Below are 17692 nucleotides of genomic sequence, written 5' to 3'. Positions count from 1 at the left end.
TCATTACCAACATCACCACCACCATCACTACCAACATCACCACTACCATCATTACCAACATCACCACCATCACTACCAACATCACCACCACCATCATCACCACTACCACCATCACTACCACCATCACCACCAACATCACCATCACTACCATCATCACCACCACCACCAACATCACCACCATCATCATCACCATCATCATCACTACCACCATCACCACCATCACTACCATTACCACCATCACTACCAACATCACTACTATCATCACTACCATCATCATCCTTCACCATCACAATCATCACTACCAATATCACCACCACCATCAACATCACCACCACCATCATCACCACCATCACTACCAACATCACCACCACCATCATCACCACCATCACTACCAACATCACCATCACCACCACCATCACTACCACCACCATCATCACCACTACCACCATCATCACCACTACCACCATCACCACCACCATCATCACCACCATCACTACCATCATCACCACCACCATCACTACCACCATCATTACCATCATCACCACCACCACCACCACCATGACTACCATCACCACCACAACTATCATCACCATCATCATTATCACCACCATCACCATTAACACCACCACCGCCATCACAACTATCACCATCACTACCAACATCAACACCAACATCACTACCACCATCACTACCATCATCATCATCACCACCACTACCACCACCATTTCCGAGAGGAGTTGACAGCCTACGAGGATGGTGGTGAGGAAGGGGAGGAGGAGGAGGAGATGTTATTTCTTTGAAGGAGAGTCACCCTCCATTAACACTTCTAAAGCTGAAATTCTGTGGGTTTTTTTTTATCTTTTTCTCTTTTCTGTCTTTTTTTTCCTTGACTTGGACCTGGTTGAGGCTCACCAGGTTTGAGTTTTACTAAAACCTGTCCATCGAAGTTTGTTTTCGCCTTCTTCTAAGAATGGTGCCGAAGTGTGACATTGTCTGGCCATTCCACACAATACTGTTACGGCTTGTTTATTGGGGGTGGAGTATACGCGGGTACTGTACACGGTGACTCATCCCGACATATACAAGTTCTAGCAAGCGCGTCTCATCCCAAGAAAGGCGTCGTATCCCAAGCAAGACGTCGTATCCCAAGCAAGGCGTCGTATCCCAAGCAAGACGTCGTATCCCAAGCAAGATGTCGTATCCCAAGCAAGGTGTCGTATCTCAAGCAAGACGTCGTATCCCAAGCAAGACGTCGTATCCCAAGCAAGGTGTCGTATCCCAAGCAAGACGTCGTATCCCAAGCAAGGCGTCGTATCCCAAGCAAGGTGTCGTATCTCAAGCAAGACGTCGTATCCCAAGCAAGACGTCGTATCCCAAGCAAGACGTCGTATCCCAAGCAAGACGTCGTATCCCAAGCAAGACGTCGTATCTCAAGCAAGACGTCGTATCCCAAGCAAGACGTCGTAACCCAAGCAAGACGTCGTATCCCAAGAAGACGTCGTATCCCAAGCAAGACGTCGTATCCCAAGCAAGACGTCGTATCCCAAGCAAGACGTCATATCCCAAGCAAGACGTCGTATCTCAAGCAAGACGTCGTACCCCAAGCAAGACATCGTATCCCAAGCAAGACGTTGTATCCCAAGAAGACGTCGTATCCCAAGCAAGATGTTGTATCCCAAGCAAGGCGTCGTATCCCAAGCAAGACGTCGTATCCCAAGCAAGGCATCGTATCCCAAGCAAGGCGTCGTATCCCAAGCAAGACGTCGTATCCCAAGCAAGGCGTCGTATCCCAAGCAAGGCGTCGTATCCCAAGCAAGGCGTTGTATCCCAAGCAAGGCGTTGTATCCCAAGCAAGATGTCGTATCCCAAGCAAGATGTCGTATCCCAAGCAAGGCGTCGTATCCCAAGCAAGGCGTCGTATCCCAAGCAAGACGTCGTATCCCAAGCAAGGCGTTGTATCCCAAGCAAGGCGTCGTATCCCAAGCAAGGCGTTGTATCCCAAGCAAGGCGTTGTATCCCAAGCAAGGCGTTGTATCCCAAGCAAGGCGTTGTATCCCAAGCAAGGCGTCGTATCCCAAGCAAGGCGTTGTATCCCAAGCAAGACGTCGTATCCCAAGCAAGGCGTCGTATCCCAAGCAAGATGTCATATCCCAAGCAAGAGGTCGTATCCCAAGCAAGACGTCGTATCCCAAGCAAGACGTCGTATCCCAAGCAAGACGTCGTATCCCAAGCAAGACGTCGTATCCCAAGCAAGACGTCGTATCCCAAGCAAGGCGTCGTATCCCAAGCAAGACGTCGTATCCCAAGCAAGGTGTCGTATCCCAAGCAAAAGGTCGTATCCCAAGCAAGGCGTCGTATCCCAAGCAAGATGTCGTATCCCAAGCAAGGCGTCGTATCCCAAGCAAGGCGTTGTATCCCAAGCAAGGCGTTGTATCCCAAGCAAGGCGTTGTATCCCAAGCAAGGCATCGTATCCCAAGCAAGGCGTCGTATCCCAAGCAAGAGGTCGTATCCCAAGCAAGGCGTTGTATCCCAAGCAAGGCGTTGTATCCCAAGCAAGGCGTCGTATCCCAAGCAAGGCATCGTATCCCAAGCAAGAGGTCGTATCCCAAGCAAGACGTCGTATCCCAAGCAAGACGTCGTATCCCAAGCAAGACGTCGTATCCCAAGAAAGACGTCGTATCTCAAGCAAGGCGTCGTATCCCAAGCAAGACGTCGTATCTCAAGCAAGACGTCGTATCCTAAGAAAGACGTCGTATCTCAAGCAAGGCGTCGTATCCCAAGCAAGACGTCGTATCCCAAGCAAGACGTCGTATCCTAAGAAAGACGTTGTATCTCAAGCAAGGCGTCGTATCCCAAGCAAGGCGTCGTATCCCAAGCAAGGCGTCGTATCCCAAGCAAGGCGTTGTATCCCAAGCAAGGCGTCGTATCCCAAGCAAGGCGTTGTATCCCGAGCAAGACGTCGTATCTCAAGCAAGGCGTCGTATCCCAAGCAAGGCGTTGTATCCCAAGCAAGACGTCGTATCCCAAGCAAGGCGTTGTATCTCAAGCAAGGCGTCGTATCCCAAGCAAGGCGTCGTATCCCAAGCAAGATGTCGTATCCCAAGCAAGAGGTCGTATCCCAAGCAAGACGTCGTATCCCAAGCAAGACGTCGTATCCCAAGCAAGACGTCGTATCCCAAGAAAGACGTCGTATCTCAAGCAAGGCGTCGTATCCCAAGCAAGGCGTCGTATCCCAAGCAAGACGTCGTATCCCAAGCAAGACGTCGTATCCCAAGCAAGGCGTCGTATCCCAAGCAAGACGTCGTATCCCAAGCAAGGCGTCGTATCCCAAGCAGGACGTCGTATCCCAAGCAAGACGTCGTATCCCAAGCAAGACGTCGTATCCCAAGCAGGACGTCGTATCCCAAGCAAGACGTCGTATCCCAAGCAAGACGTCGTATCCCAAGCAAGACGTCGTATCCCAAGCAAGACGTCGTATCCCAAGCAAGGCGTCGTATCCCAAGCAAGACGTCGTATCCCAAGCAAGACGTCATATCCCAAGCAAGGCGTCGTATCCCAAGACATTTTTTATGGTCAAAACACGACGTAGACCAAATTCGACGTATTCCAAAGAGGTCTTATACCGAGGTACGACTGTATCTGGAAGTGTGCTTACCTGTGCCACAGTGAACTCACCTTGCGAATAACTCTCATGTGTCATGACCTCGCCTTGTCAACAACCCACCTGTGCCACAGTGAGCTCACCTTGTGACGTCACCTGTCACAGTGAACTCACCTTGTGACGTCACCTGTGCCACAGTGAGCTCACCTTGTGACGTCACCTGTGCCACAGTGAGCTCACCTTGTGACATCACCTGTGCCACAGTGAACTCACCTTGTGACGTCACCTGTGCCACAGTGAACTCACCTTGTGACGTCACCTGTGCCACAGTGAACTCACCTTGTGACGTCACCTGTGCCACAGTGAGCTCACCTTGTGACGTCACCTGTGCCACAGTGAGCTCACCTTGTGACGTCACCTGTGCCACAGTGAGCTCACCTTGTGACGTCACTTGTGCCACAGTGAACTCACCTTGTGACGTCACCTGTGCCACAGTGAACTCACCTTGTGACGTCACCTGTGCCACAGTGAGCTCACCTTGTGGCGTCACCTGTGCCACAGTGAACTCACCTTGTGACGTCACCTGTGCCACAGTGAGCTCACCTTGTGACGTCACCTGTGCCACAGTGAGCTCACCTTGTGACGTCACCTGTGCCACAGTGAGCTCACCTTGTGACGTCACCTGTGCCACAGTGAGCTCACCTTGTGACGTCACCTGTGCCACAGTGAACTCACCTCATGACGTCACCTGTTTCACAGTGAACTCACCTTGTGACGTCACCTGTGCCACAGTGAGCTCACCTTGTGACGTCACCTGTGCCACAGTGAGCTCACCTTGTGACGTCACCTGTGCCACAGTGAACTCACCTTATGACGTCACCTGTTTCACAGTGAACTCACCTTGTGACGTCACCTGTGCCACAGTGAACTCACCTTGTGACGTCACCTGTGCCACAGTGAACTCACCTTGTGACGTCACCTGTGCCACAGTGAACTCACCTTATGACGTCACCTGTGCCACAGTGAGCTCACCTTGTGACGTCACCTGTGCCACAGTGAGCTCACCTTGTGACGTCACCTGTGCCACAGTCCTCTCGGCGCTCAACAAGACGTGGTGCGTCTCGTGCTTCTGCTGCTCCGCCTGCCACGCGAAGCTCTCCGCCAAGTGAGGAGCCCTCCACACGCACGCACCGTCACACAAACACCGCTGACGGGGGGGGGGCAAGGGGGGCAAGGGGGGGGCAAGGGGGGGGGGCAAGGGGGGGGGCAAGGGGGGGTAAGGGGGGGGGGCAAGGGGGGTGGGGCAAGGGGGGGGGCAAGGGGGGGGCAAAGGGGGGGGCAAGGGGGGGGCAAGGGGGGGGGGCAGGGGGGGGGCAGGGGGGGGCAGGGGGGGCAAGGGGGGGGGCAAGGGGCGGGGGCAAGGGGCGGGGGCAAGGGGCGGGGGCAAGGGGCGGGGGCTCTCACAGTGACGTACCAACATCGTCATTGTCATCATCACGAGCCATGGGGCAGATTGCCCCTTAGGTGTCCCACTGCACATTTCGTCATTTGTGATGATGCCACGTGGGGCAGTGTGCACACAGACGCCGCCCTCCCTCAGCACTGAGCTTGGGAGACCATCTCTGCCCAGCGCTTTTACTGGTCTCAGACTCCGGATCGCCCATCGTGACTTCCTCAACAGATGGCACCTCAGCCAGCCACTCACAGGGTGGGGTGCGGTGGCTTCTTCTGCCAATATCCAAGGCACTGCAGCCCCAGCAAGGTCGTTCCCACCTTGCCCCATGATGTTGTCTGGGCTGAGGGAATTCCCTTCCGCTAAGGCCTCACAGAAATGCTCTGCAAACCTGCAGATCTGTTCCTGGGAGTCAGAGATCGGACCACCTTTCTTTCCCCCAAGGATGGTGATAGGTGAGGGGCTGCAAGTTACTTTTGTGATGGAATTAAATAGTGATTTGTGATTGCGAGCTACTGAGGCAGACTCCATCCCCTCAGAAAACCGTGACCACCACTAATCCTTGCAGTACCACATGGCTTTTCAAACCTCCGAGCGAAGGCTGCGGTAAGCCTCCTCATTCTCTGGTGTGGTGTTTTCTCATCCAGCCTAAACACTTCCTCTGTCAGCCAGGGTCTCTGGGCAAGTTTGAACCATGTACCCAATGCAGCCATTGCAGCTGCATGAGCCACAGTCCTAAACCTCGCCCACTTTCCCTCAGCGGCAGGATGAGTGGGGGACGATGCCAACCCCAGGTGCAAGCGATGATGACATTCTTGCTTGCAACTTTCATCAGCTAGCTGAGACCAGGCCACTGTGGGTTTGAATGGGGTCCTGGGTGTACACCCACCACCGGAGTGGAAGAAAGGCAGACGCATCTTACAGATGACAAGTCGATGGTCAGAGGGCAGATCAGCTCCACGGTAGGTCCTGATGTGAAAGACATGGGCCTCCATCCGCTGTTACATCACGATATAGTGCAGTAGATGTGTTTGCTTGGATCTAACATGCATCCATGATATTGTGTGGATGCACCAACACCAGAACAGCGTGTTGGTAATTACAAGCCCATGGGTTGCACAAAAGTCTAGCAGCCTCCTACTGTTGTTATTGAGCTGATCTGGTCCATGCCTTCCAATCACTCCTCACCAGGTGCCAGCATCATGACCAACTCGGGCATTGAAATCAACCAACACGATGACTCTGTCCCGAGTGGCCACTTTAGCTAGCACCTGTGACAGGAGGTCATAGAAGGCATTTGACTCATTGGCCTTGCCTGCATCCCTCCACTGTTGTTCATCTTCGGTCAGGGCATAAGTAACCACGACTACCACTCCTCGCCTCTGGTTGATTCAGAAGAAGAGCCACTCCCTGTGGTTTGGCAGTCTCCTGCCCCGTGTAGAAGACTGACCACCCCTCATGGTGGCAGGAGCCAGAGCCGGTCCACCGAACCTCCAGGCAGTACCGGTCCAGCTCCCGACAGAGGAGTGGCAGCCTCTCCTCCACAGTGAGCGTTCTAAAATTCCACGTGGCCACCCGCAGTGGCTTTTCGTTGTCTCCTGGCTCTGCCAAATGGGGTTTGGCCAGGTGACGTCACAGAAGCCTGAAGCCCCCCCCCCTGAAGCCCCCCTCCCCCCCTGAACCCCCCCGCCCCCAGGACCCACTTTGTGGAGGTGGACCAGACGCCCACGTTTTAGTGCTGTTTGCATATCAGTCCATTGTACTTCCATCTCTGCTGTTCAATCACCCCCCCCTCTCTCCCCCCTCTTCCCCCCCCCCCCTCAGGACCCGCTTCGTGGAGGTGGACCACCGGCCCGTGTGTAAGCGCTGCTTCTCGCGGCTGCCGCAGGAGCTGCGCCGGAGACTCGCGGCGAGGGGGCGCGAGACGCGGGCCCAGCGCGGGGCGCGACCCTAGCGGGGGGGGGGGGGCGGGGGGATGGGGGGCGGGGGGATGGGGGGCGGGGGGATGGGGGGCGGGGGGATGGGGGGCGGGGAGGTGCCACCTCGATCACCACCACGCAGAGGTCGCAAACGGGTTTTGATTCCTTAATCGTACCCGTACCCGTACCCGGCCGCACCAGGGTCGCAAACAGCTACCCGTACCCGGCCGGGTACGGGTAGCCGGGTATCGGGTAGGGTACGGGTACCGGGTACCCGGTTGCGACCTCTGCCACCACGGTCCCAACACAAGGCCGCAAGCCCGGGGTCACACCGGGACAGCTGGGAGCCAGAATGTATAGAGACCATTGGACTTATATTCTTGGTTCTTCCGCTAAAGTCACGTAGAAGGGAAATCATAAAATAATAAAAATATAAAACATAATTAAACATTTTCACGACGTTTCGACTGCAACCCAAGCAATCGTCATCAGGTGTGAAATCAACGGCAAGAAAGTTTGAAAAAAGGAAAAACCGCCACTTTTTCCAATTTTCTTGCCGTGGCTTTCACACCTGATGATGATTGCTTGTGTTGCAGTTGACACGTCGTGAGAATTTTTTTTGTTTTATTGTTATTATTTTATTATTTCCCTTCGACGTGACTTTACCGATAGAACCAAGAATATGAATCCCTGCAGTCACGAAAGCTTTAAATCACCATTGGACTTCTCGTACACAGGCCCCAAGGCTCCTCACACAGGGGGCTACAGGGTCCAATAGGTCCCTTAGACAGGGGTCCATAGGCTCTTCACGCAGTCACCCATTGAGCTACAAAGAGGCCCTGAACATTAGTAACGACACCGATCTTTTAGCCAAGACCCTAACCTGCAACTATGACCCAGACCAATAACTACGACTCTGACCTCTGGCATTCATTACCCCTTAACCCCGACTCCTAGATCCAGACTTTTAACTCTGACCTCCGACCTGCCCTGTGACCTGTGACCTGAGCCTGAACTCATCAACTAACCCAGTCACCGACTCACAACTACTGTAACCGTCAGCTCAATCACTCGCCCACTCACTCGCCCACTCACTCGCCCACTCGCTCGCCCACTCGCTCGCCCACTCGCCCGCCCACTCGCCCGCCCACTCGCCCGCCCACTCACTCGCCCACTCACTCGCCCACTCACTCATCACTGGTGGAACCATCAACTCAGTCACCCACTAGCCCAGTCACCCACTCACTCACGACTACTGGAACCATTAACTCACTCACCCACACAGAGACACATCGGTACGCTTAGAGACCTATGGAACACACACAAAGACACATCGGTACGCTTAGAGACCTATGGAACACACACAGAGACACATCGGTACGCTTAGAGACCTATGGAACACACACAGAGATACATCGGTACGCTTAGAGACCTATGGAACACACACAGAGACACATCGGTACGCTTAGAGACCTATGGAACACACACAGAGATACATCGGTACGCTTAGAGACCTATGGAACACACACAGAGACACATCGGTACGCTTAGAGACCTATGGAACACACACAGAGACACATCGAGCCCCATTGCGACTCATAGAGACCCAGAAAATCACAGTGAGAAATACATCAAGCCCGATAGAGATACACACACCGACTCATCGACATACAGAGACCCACATAGCCTAAACGAGATACATAGAGACCCGTAGAGATCCATGGAGATACGTAGAGATCCATAGAGATACATAGAGACCATAGAGATATATAGAGACCCACAGATATACATAGAGCCCTATTGAGATACCCATAGAGAACCCATAGAGAATCAACAGATCACTATAGAGATCCATGGAGATACATTAAAGACCCCCCCCCCCCCCACATTGTGGAACACACAGCAAACCTATAGAGACCCATAGAGATACATCGAGACCTATAGAGATACATAAAATACACATAGATATATAGAGATACATAGATACCCATAGAGATACATAGAGACCCATAGAGATACATCGAGACCTATAGAGATACATAGAGATACATAGAGACATATAAAGACCCGTAGAGATACATAGAGACCCATAGAGATACATAGAGCTCCATAGAGACCACCACCACCATCACCACCACCATCACCACCACCATCACCACCATCACCACCACCACCATCACCACCATCACCACCACCACCACCACCATCACCACCACCACCATCACCACCACCACCACCACCACCATCACCACTACCACCATCACCACCACCACCACCATCACCACCATCACCACCATCACCACCATCACCACCACCACCATCACCACCACCATCACCACCACCACCATCACCACCACCACCATCTCTCTCTCTGCTGACGCCCTCTCGGCGTGAACACGGCAGCAGCAGCAGCAGGGGACCTCCGCATGGTCGTGTTGACCTCCTGGACGTGTTGCTGACATCATGGCGCAAGAGCAGAATCAGCATCAGCAGCAGCAACATCATCAGCATTTAATCAAACTGGTCTGAAATAAACCCGGCAATCAGACGTGTCTGGGTGTGTGTGCATGTCTGTGTGTATGTGTGCGTGTCTGTGTGTGCGTGTCTGTGTGTGTGTGCGTGTCTGTGTGTGTGTCTGTGTGTGCGTGTCTGTGTCTGTGTGTGCGTGTCTGTGTGTATGTAAGCGGTTCGCGCTACGCTGCGCTACGAACCTGGCGACCCAGGTTCTCCTCTAGGACGACTCAGCATCAAATGAGTACCTGGCGCGGTGTGTAAACTTCGCGACTGGGGAGACAAAGGCGGCCGGGCGTGGTGCTGGCCACCCACCCCCTCGTGTGCCGTGCCGGCCTTCATACAGTGAGGGGAAAAAAAGTATTTGATCCCCTGCTGATTTTGTACGTTTGCCCACTGACAAAGAAATGACCAGTCCATAATTTTAATGGTAGGTTTATTTGAACAGTGAGAGACAGAATAACAATAAAAAATCCAGAAAAACGCATGTCAAAAATGTTATACATTGATTTGCATTTTAATGAGGGAAATAAGTATTTGACACCCTCTCAATCAGAAAGATTTCTGGCTCCCATGTGTCTTTTATACAAGTAACGAGCTGAGATTAGGAGCACACTCTTAAAGGGAGTCGGCGCTATTACACTACACATACATCTTCTGATTCTGGAAATATTACGGTTACCGTAAAGGCGAGGCACCTTCACCAGCATCGGTTGAAGCGTACGTCACCGCTGATGAGACGCTGAAAGTCGAAACCGGCCCGGAAGTTGTGCTCGTGTTGAACCTATGCTGCTTGTCAAGATGCACTCCAAGCACGTGATCCACCCTGACTCGCATCACACTGCACAAAACACGGCAGCAGCAGCAGATGCGGATGCCAGCTGATTCACAAATGAACCTCATGGCGGTACCCCGGCTCTCGCATAATATCCGTGATGCAGTCATGTTTAGTCTGTTGATGGTCGGCGATGCGGCTATCAACTCATCTGGACGAGCTGTACACGATGCACCACCACGGTGCGTGCCGCGAGCGTTCAGGGTTTCGGCACAATCGCCCTCGCTGCGTTTTGACACCGCAGAGTAGCACTGATTCAGGATTGATTGGTACCCCAGTCGCGGAGTTAAGTACACCCCTGAAAAAAATAGTGTCCCAGAAATAAAGTATTTAATTGCCTCGGCCATTTTGTATAATTTGGTACCCTGGGGTACCGCGATAAGGATCAAATAGAAAATTTAAAATCTCTTCAATAGTGTGCGACTGTGGCCGTCCAGAACAGACCGTAGTACAACGTGTGACGACGCAATGCCTCGATCCCCAAAAGCGTTGGAGACATCACCACAGCGTTGATGACGATGCACCACTCCGCTGCTCCTGCTGCGGTTATCTGGCTTCAGCCACCTGAAATGTGAAGTTGTATCAGCAGCCGTACGACAATAAGAAGACTCTTAGATGGAAAACCGCGTAGCTGATGGGATGTAACATTTAAAACATATATTATTATACGGAGAGACAGATATTGGATGGAGGCAAATCAACTGCCATAGTGTCCGTGGTGTAGCTAGGATATTTTGCGCCCGGGGACGAACTATAAAATTGGCGCCCCCCCCCCCCCCCCCCCCCCCGTTTAATCACATACCAAAATGTAATTACATGACAAGTAGGCTGTGTGTGGCGGGATACATACACGTTTAGGTTGAGGTGTAGATTTGTGCAGTAGTTTCAGGTTGCCGCGCCCGCCGCAATAAGTTAAAATGTCACGTTGTAAGCCTCATGTTGGCGCCCCTTTACCTTGGCGCCCGGGGACATGTACCCCCCTGCCCCCCCTAGCTACGCCTCTGCATAGCGTGGCGGTGAGCCAAGTTCCCGAACCTCACCGATTCGCCCAGAGAGACCACTGCTGAGACGTGGTTATTGCGGATGACGTTCCAGCTGAACTCTAACCCCTGGAGTGAGAGTGCAGCTGGTACGTCATCTTACACGTGGCAGGAGGTCACGGGACAGACCCAGGTTGACTGCTGTGCCAGGCTAGGTGCAGGAGGTCACGGGACAGACCCAGGTGCCATGTGTTGACTGCTGTGCCAGGCCAGGTACAAGAAGTCACGGGACAGATCCAGGTGACATGGGTTGACTCATGTGCCAGGCTAGGTGCAGGAGGTCACGGGACAGACCCAGGTGACATGGGTTGACTGCTGTGCCAGGCTAGGTACAAGAAGTCACGGGACAGATTCAGGTGCCATGAGTTGACTCATGTGCCAGGCTAGGTGCAGGAGGTCACGGGACAGACCCAGGTGCCATGGGTTAACTGCTGTGCCAGGCCAGGTACAAGAAGTCACGGGACAGATTCAGGTGCCATGAGGGGCCGTCCATAAATGACGTCACGCACCTGGGGGGGGGGGGGGGTCAGACATTTGTGACGATGTGTGACGAGGGGGGGGGGGTGAGAAATGTGACGTCACATAAAAATGCGCAACTTTAACAACATGTTCTACTTAATTAAATAGACTTTTTAATAAATGTGTTCTCCTACAACATCAGAGTGCAGCGCCACATTAAATACGCACTACAATGACAATAGTTTAAAGCGATTTGAAGCATGTTTTTTGTTGGGGGGGGGGGCAGTGCTTTGTGACGTTATATTTGAGGTGGGGGGGGGGTCTGACTTTTTGTGACGCCGGGTTCGGGTAAGGAATCTAAAAACCCGTTTGCGACCTCTGTCACGTGGCTAGAGGCTTCTTCAACCCGACGTGGATCTTCACAAGACAAGCAGCACGAAGAAGCCAGAGCTCCTCACGGGGCCCTCGTGACACACTCACGTGACACACTCACGGGGCCCTCGTGACACACTCACGTGACACACTCACGTGACACACTCACGTGACACACTCACGGAGCCCTCGTGACACACTCACGTGACACACTCACGGGGCCCTCGTGATATGCCCCCGGGCTGGGCCTGGATCTTTCGAGTTTCTTCTCGAAGGTTCCCGAGAGCTCCTTTGGACCACGTGACCGCCCCACGGCCCCCGTCCACCGGTGCCCCCCCCCCCCCCTCCAATATCGTCCGGTCACGTGTCGGCAGGTCAACCGGCGTATCGTGCCCCAAGGTAACTCTGACCAGCTGACGCTCCCTCTCGCTCCCTCACCTGCGCGAAGCAGCGCTCCCCCAAGCCCGGCTAGGGCTGGTACTACATCCCGTAACCAGGGCTGGTACTACATCCCATAACCAGGGCTGGTACTACATCCCATAACCAGGGCTGGTACTACATCCCGTAACCCCCGGGCTGCCCGTAATGTCAACCATATAGTGACGAGTACAGTCACTACACAAAGACAAAGATCCCCAGATAGCCTTAACAAGCTGTTGAGGCAAGTGCTGTTAGGGAGCACATATGAAGGACGTAACGGTACACACCCAGACACACACCCCTACACACCCCTACACACACAGACACACACAGACACACACCTCTACACACACCCAGACACACACACCCCTATACACACAGACACACACAGACAGACACCTCTACACACACCCAGACACACACCCCTACACACACAGACACACACTCCTACACACACAGACACACCCTACACACACCCAGACACACACACCTCTACACACACCCCTACACACAGACACACACAGACACACACCTCTACACACACCCCTAAACACACCCAGAAACACACCCCTACACACACCCAGACACATACACCCCTACACACACAGACACACACACACCTCTAGACACACCCAGACAAACACACCCCTACACACAGACACACACATACACACACAGACACATACCTCTACACACACCCCTACACACACCCAGACACACACCCCTACACACACAGACACACACTCCTACACACACAGACACACCCTACACACACCCAGACACACACACCTCTACACACACCCCTACACACACAGACACACACAGACACACACCTCTACACACACCCCTACACACACCCAGACACACACCCCTACACACACCCAGACACACCCAGACACACACCCCTACACACACCCAGACACAACCTGACACACACAGATACATACCTCTACACACACCCCTACACACACCCATACACACACCCCTACACACATAGACACACACCCCTACACACACAGATACACACTCCTACACACACAGACACACACCCCTACACACAGACACACACAGACACACACCTCTACACACACCCCTACACACACCCAGACACACACCCCTACACACACACACAGACACACACAGACACACCCCTCTACACACACCCCTACACACACCCAGAAACACACCCCTGCACACACCCAGACACACACCCCTACACACACAAACACACACCCCGACACACACAGACACACACCCAGACACACACAGACACACACAGACACACACCCCTACACACACAGACACACACCCCGACACGCACAGATACACACTCCTACACACACAGACACATCCTACACACACCCAGACACACACACCTCTACACACACCTCTACACACAGATACACACCTCTACACACCCATACACACACCCCGACACACACTGACACACACCCAGACACACACAGACACACCCTACATACACCCCGAAACACATAGACACATACAGACACATACCCCAACAGAAAGAGACACATCCCTACACACACAGACACACACCCCCACACACCCAGACACACACCCCTACACACCCAGACACATCCCTACACACACCCCACACACACCCCTACACACACAGACACACACACAGACACACACACACCCCTACACACACCCCCACACACACCTCTACAACAACAACCGCCATTCGCCACTAAGTGGCGGTGACGTCACCACGATGCTTGTGCCAGGCCACACCCCTACACACACACCCCCCTACACACACCCCCACACACACCCCTACACACACACACCCCTACACACACACACACACACACACACACAGACACACACCCAGACACACACACGCCCCTACACACACCCCCCACACACACCTCTACACACACCCCTACACACACACACCCCTACACACACCCCCACACACACCCCTACACACACACACTCCCCTACACACACAGACACACACCCAGACACACACACACCCCTACACACACCCCCACACACACCTCTACACACACCCCTACACACACACCCCCCTACACACACCCCCACACACACCCCTACACACACACACCCCTACACACACAGACACACACACACACAGACACACACCCAGACACACACACGCCCCTACACACACCCTCCCACACACACCTCTACACACACCCACACACACACACCTCTACACACACCCTCACACACACCCCTACACACACACACTCCCCTACACACACAGACACACACCCAGACACACACACACCCCCACACACACCTCTACACACACCCCCACACACACACACACCCCTACACACACAGACACACACACACACAGACACACACCCAGACACACACACGCCCCTACACACACCCCCACACACACCCCTACACACACACACTCCCCTACACACACAGACACACACCCAGACACACACACACCCCCACACACACCTCTACACACACCCCCACACACACACACACCCCTACACACACAGACACACACACACAGACACACACACCGCCAATGACGCGTGGGTGTGAGAGAGCTGGAAACCTGAGGAGGAACAGGGAGAGCAGCAGCAGGAGGAGGAGGAGACTGCGGTAATCCTCCTCCTCCTCCTCATCCGATTATGGGCGCGGGCAGATCAGAGCCGGGCTGCCGTGACCCAGCCACCCCTCCCCTCGGCAGACCCGCCCGCTCCCTGCCCCCCAATCTCCCTCCCTAACGCCCCCCCCCCCCCAATCTCCCACCTCCCCTATCTCCCTGCCACCTCCTTACCTCCATCCCTAACGCCCACTCCCTCCAGCCTTCCTTCCCTCCCTCTCCCCCACCTCCCTCCCACCTCCCTCCCACCTCCCTCCCACCTCCCTCCCCACTCCCTCCCACCTCCCTCCCACCTCCCTCCCACCTCCCTCACACCTCCCTCCCCCACTCCTCCCACCTCCCTCACACCTCCCTCCCACCCTCCCACCTCCCCACTCCCCACCTCCCCACTCCCCACCTCCCTCCCACCTCCCTCCCACCTCCCTCCCACCTCCCTCCCACCTCCCTCACACCTCCCTCCCACCTTCCTTTCTACCTTCCCCCATTTCCTTCTCCCCCCCCCCTCCATCTCCCTACCAATCTCCCACCCCTCCCGCTCACCTCTCACCTCTCACCCTCTCAAACGCCCCCCTCCCCTTTCCCCCCGTCCCCACCCCGCCCCCCCCCCCCCCTGCGCCTCCCCCGCGTCCCCACCCCACCCCCTAACTCCCACTCTACCCCCCCAACTCCCACCCCCCCCAACTCCCACCCCACCCCCCCAACTCCCACCCCCCCCAACTCCCACCCCACCCCCACAACTCCCACCCCCCCAACTCCCACCCCCCCAACTCCCACCCCACCCCACCCCACCCCCCCCCAACTCCCACCCCCCCAACTCCCACCCCCCCAACTCCCACCCCCCCAACTCCCACCCCACCCCCCCCAACTCCCACCCCACCCCACCCCCCTAACTCCCACGCCACCTGTCCCCCGCCCTAATTCCTCACCACCTCCACCCCCCATCTGACCCCCCCCTCAACCCCCACCTTCGACTCTCTCCATTCACTCCCTCCCCGTCGGCAAGTGCAGAAGATCGGAATCATCATCAGCAGTAGCATCATCATCAACATCATCATCAACATCATCATCAGCGGCATCATCAGCAGCATCAGCAGCAGCGGCATCATCAGCAGCAGCATCATCAACATCATCATCAGCATCATCATCAGCAGCATCATCAGCAACATCATCAACATCATCATCAGCATCATCATCAGCGGCATCATCAGCAGCATCATCATCCACACCATCAGCAGCAGCATCATCATCAGCAGCATCAACATCATCAGTAGCAGCATCATCAGCAGCAGCATCATCATCAGTATCATCATCATCAGCAGCAGCATCAGCAGCAGCATTATCAACATCAGCATCATCATCAGCAGCATCATCATGGACATCATCAGCAGCAGCATCGTCAGCAGCATCATCATCATCAGCAGCATCGTCAGCTGTGGATGGAGTTGAACCAGGTGAGATTGTGGTTCGGATCCGTGCAGCTGTTGCCGTGTTCCAGGTGCGACAGGTGAGGTTGGGGTCACGGCGAACCGATGTGTCGGTGTGGGGCGTGTGGACAACACGTGTGTGTGTGTGTACACGTGTGTGTGTGTGTACACGGGTGTGTTTGTGTGTACACGTGTGTGTGTGTGTACACGTGTGTGTGTGTACACGGGTGTGTGTGTGTACACGGGTGTGTGTGTGTACACGGTGTGTCTGTGTGTACACGTGTGTGTGTGTGTACACGTGTGTGTGTGTGTACACGGGTGTAGGTGTGTACACGGGTGTGTGTGTGTACACGGGTGTGTGTGTGTACACGGGTGTGTGTGTGTGTGTACACGTGTGTGTGTGTACACGTGTGTGTGTGTGTACACGGGTGTGTGTGTGTACACGGGTGTGTTTGTGTGTACACGTGTGTGTGTGTACACGGGTGTGTTTGTGTGTACACGTGTGTGTGTGTGTACACGGGTGTGTGTGTGTGTACACGGGTGTGTGTGTGTGTACACGGGTGTGTGTGTGTACACGGGTGTGTTTGTGTGTACACGTGTTTGTGTGTACACGTGTGTGTGTGTACACGGGTGTGTGTGTGTGTGTACACGGGTGTGTGTGTGTACACGGGTGTGTGTGTGTACACGGGTGTGTTTGTGTGTACACGTGTGTGTGTGTGTACACGTGTGTGTACCAAGAGGTAGTCGCTAACAGCACTTGCCCCAAAAGTCTGTTGAGGCTATACGGGGAATCTTTGTTTTTGTAAATGAGTGTGTACATACGGCTCCGGTTTGGCAGCGGGAGGTCTCAGTCCGAATCAGTCGAGTGCATTATCTTTTAATCGGTTGCGTAACGCTGTGTGGAAGCTACCTGGTCTGTCGCTCCGCACGAAGCTTCAGGTCTTCTCAGGCCACAGTCATTCCCTCCCTTCTCTACGCTTGCGAAACGTGGACCCCCCTAAGGGAGCATCTTCGCCGGTTAAACACATTTAGGCTGA

The 17692-nt window shown here is 54.3% G+C and overlaps 1 protein-coding gene across 1 annotated transcript; it reads left to right on the top strand.

Moving 5' to 3' along the window:
• Window positions 1-3692: 3692 nt before the first annotated feature.
• Window positions 3693-7009, top strand: LOC133357235 (LIM domain-containing protein unc-97-like). Its single transcript, XM_061575063.1, has 3 exons — window positions 3693-3735; window positions 4593-4767; window positions 6880-7009. Exons 1-3 carry the CDS (start codon window positions 3693-3695, stop codon window positions 7007-7009), a joined length of 348 nt encoding a protein of 115 aa, XP_061431047.1.
• The last annotated feature ends 10683 nt before the right edge of the window (window positions 7010-17692 follow it).

Source organism: Lethenteron reissneri, chromosome 57, assembly GCF_015708825.2.
Source record: "Lethenteron reissneri isolate LAM-NWPU_2019-01 chromosome 57, ASM1570882v1, whole genome shotgun sequence".
Classification (NCBI taxonomy): Eukaryota; Metazoa; Chordata; class Hyperoartia; order Petromyzontiformes; family Petromyzontidae; genus Lethenteron; species Lethenteron reissneri.
This window is presented reverse-complemented; position numbering and strand designations above follow the sequence as displayed.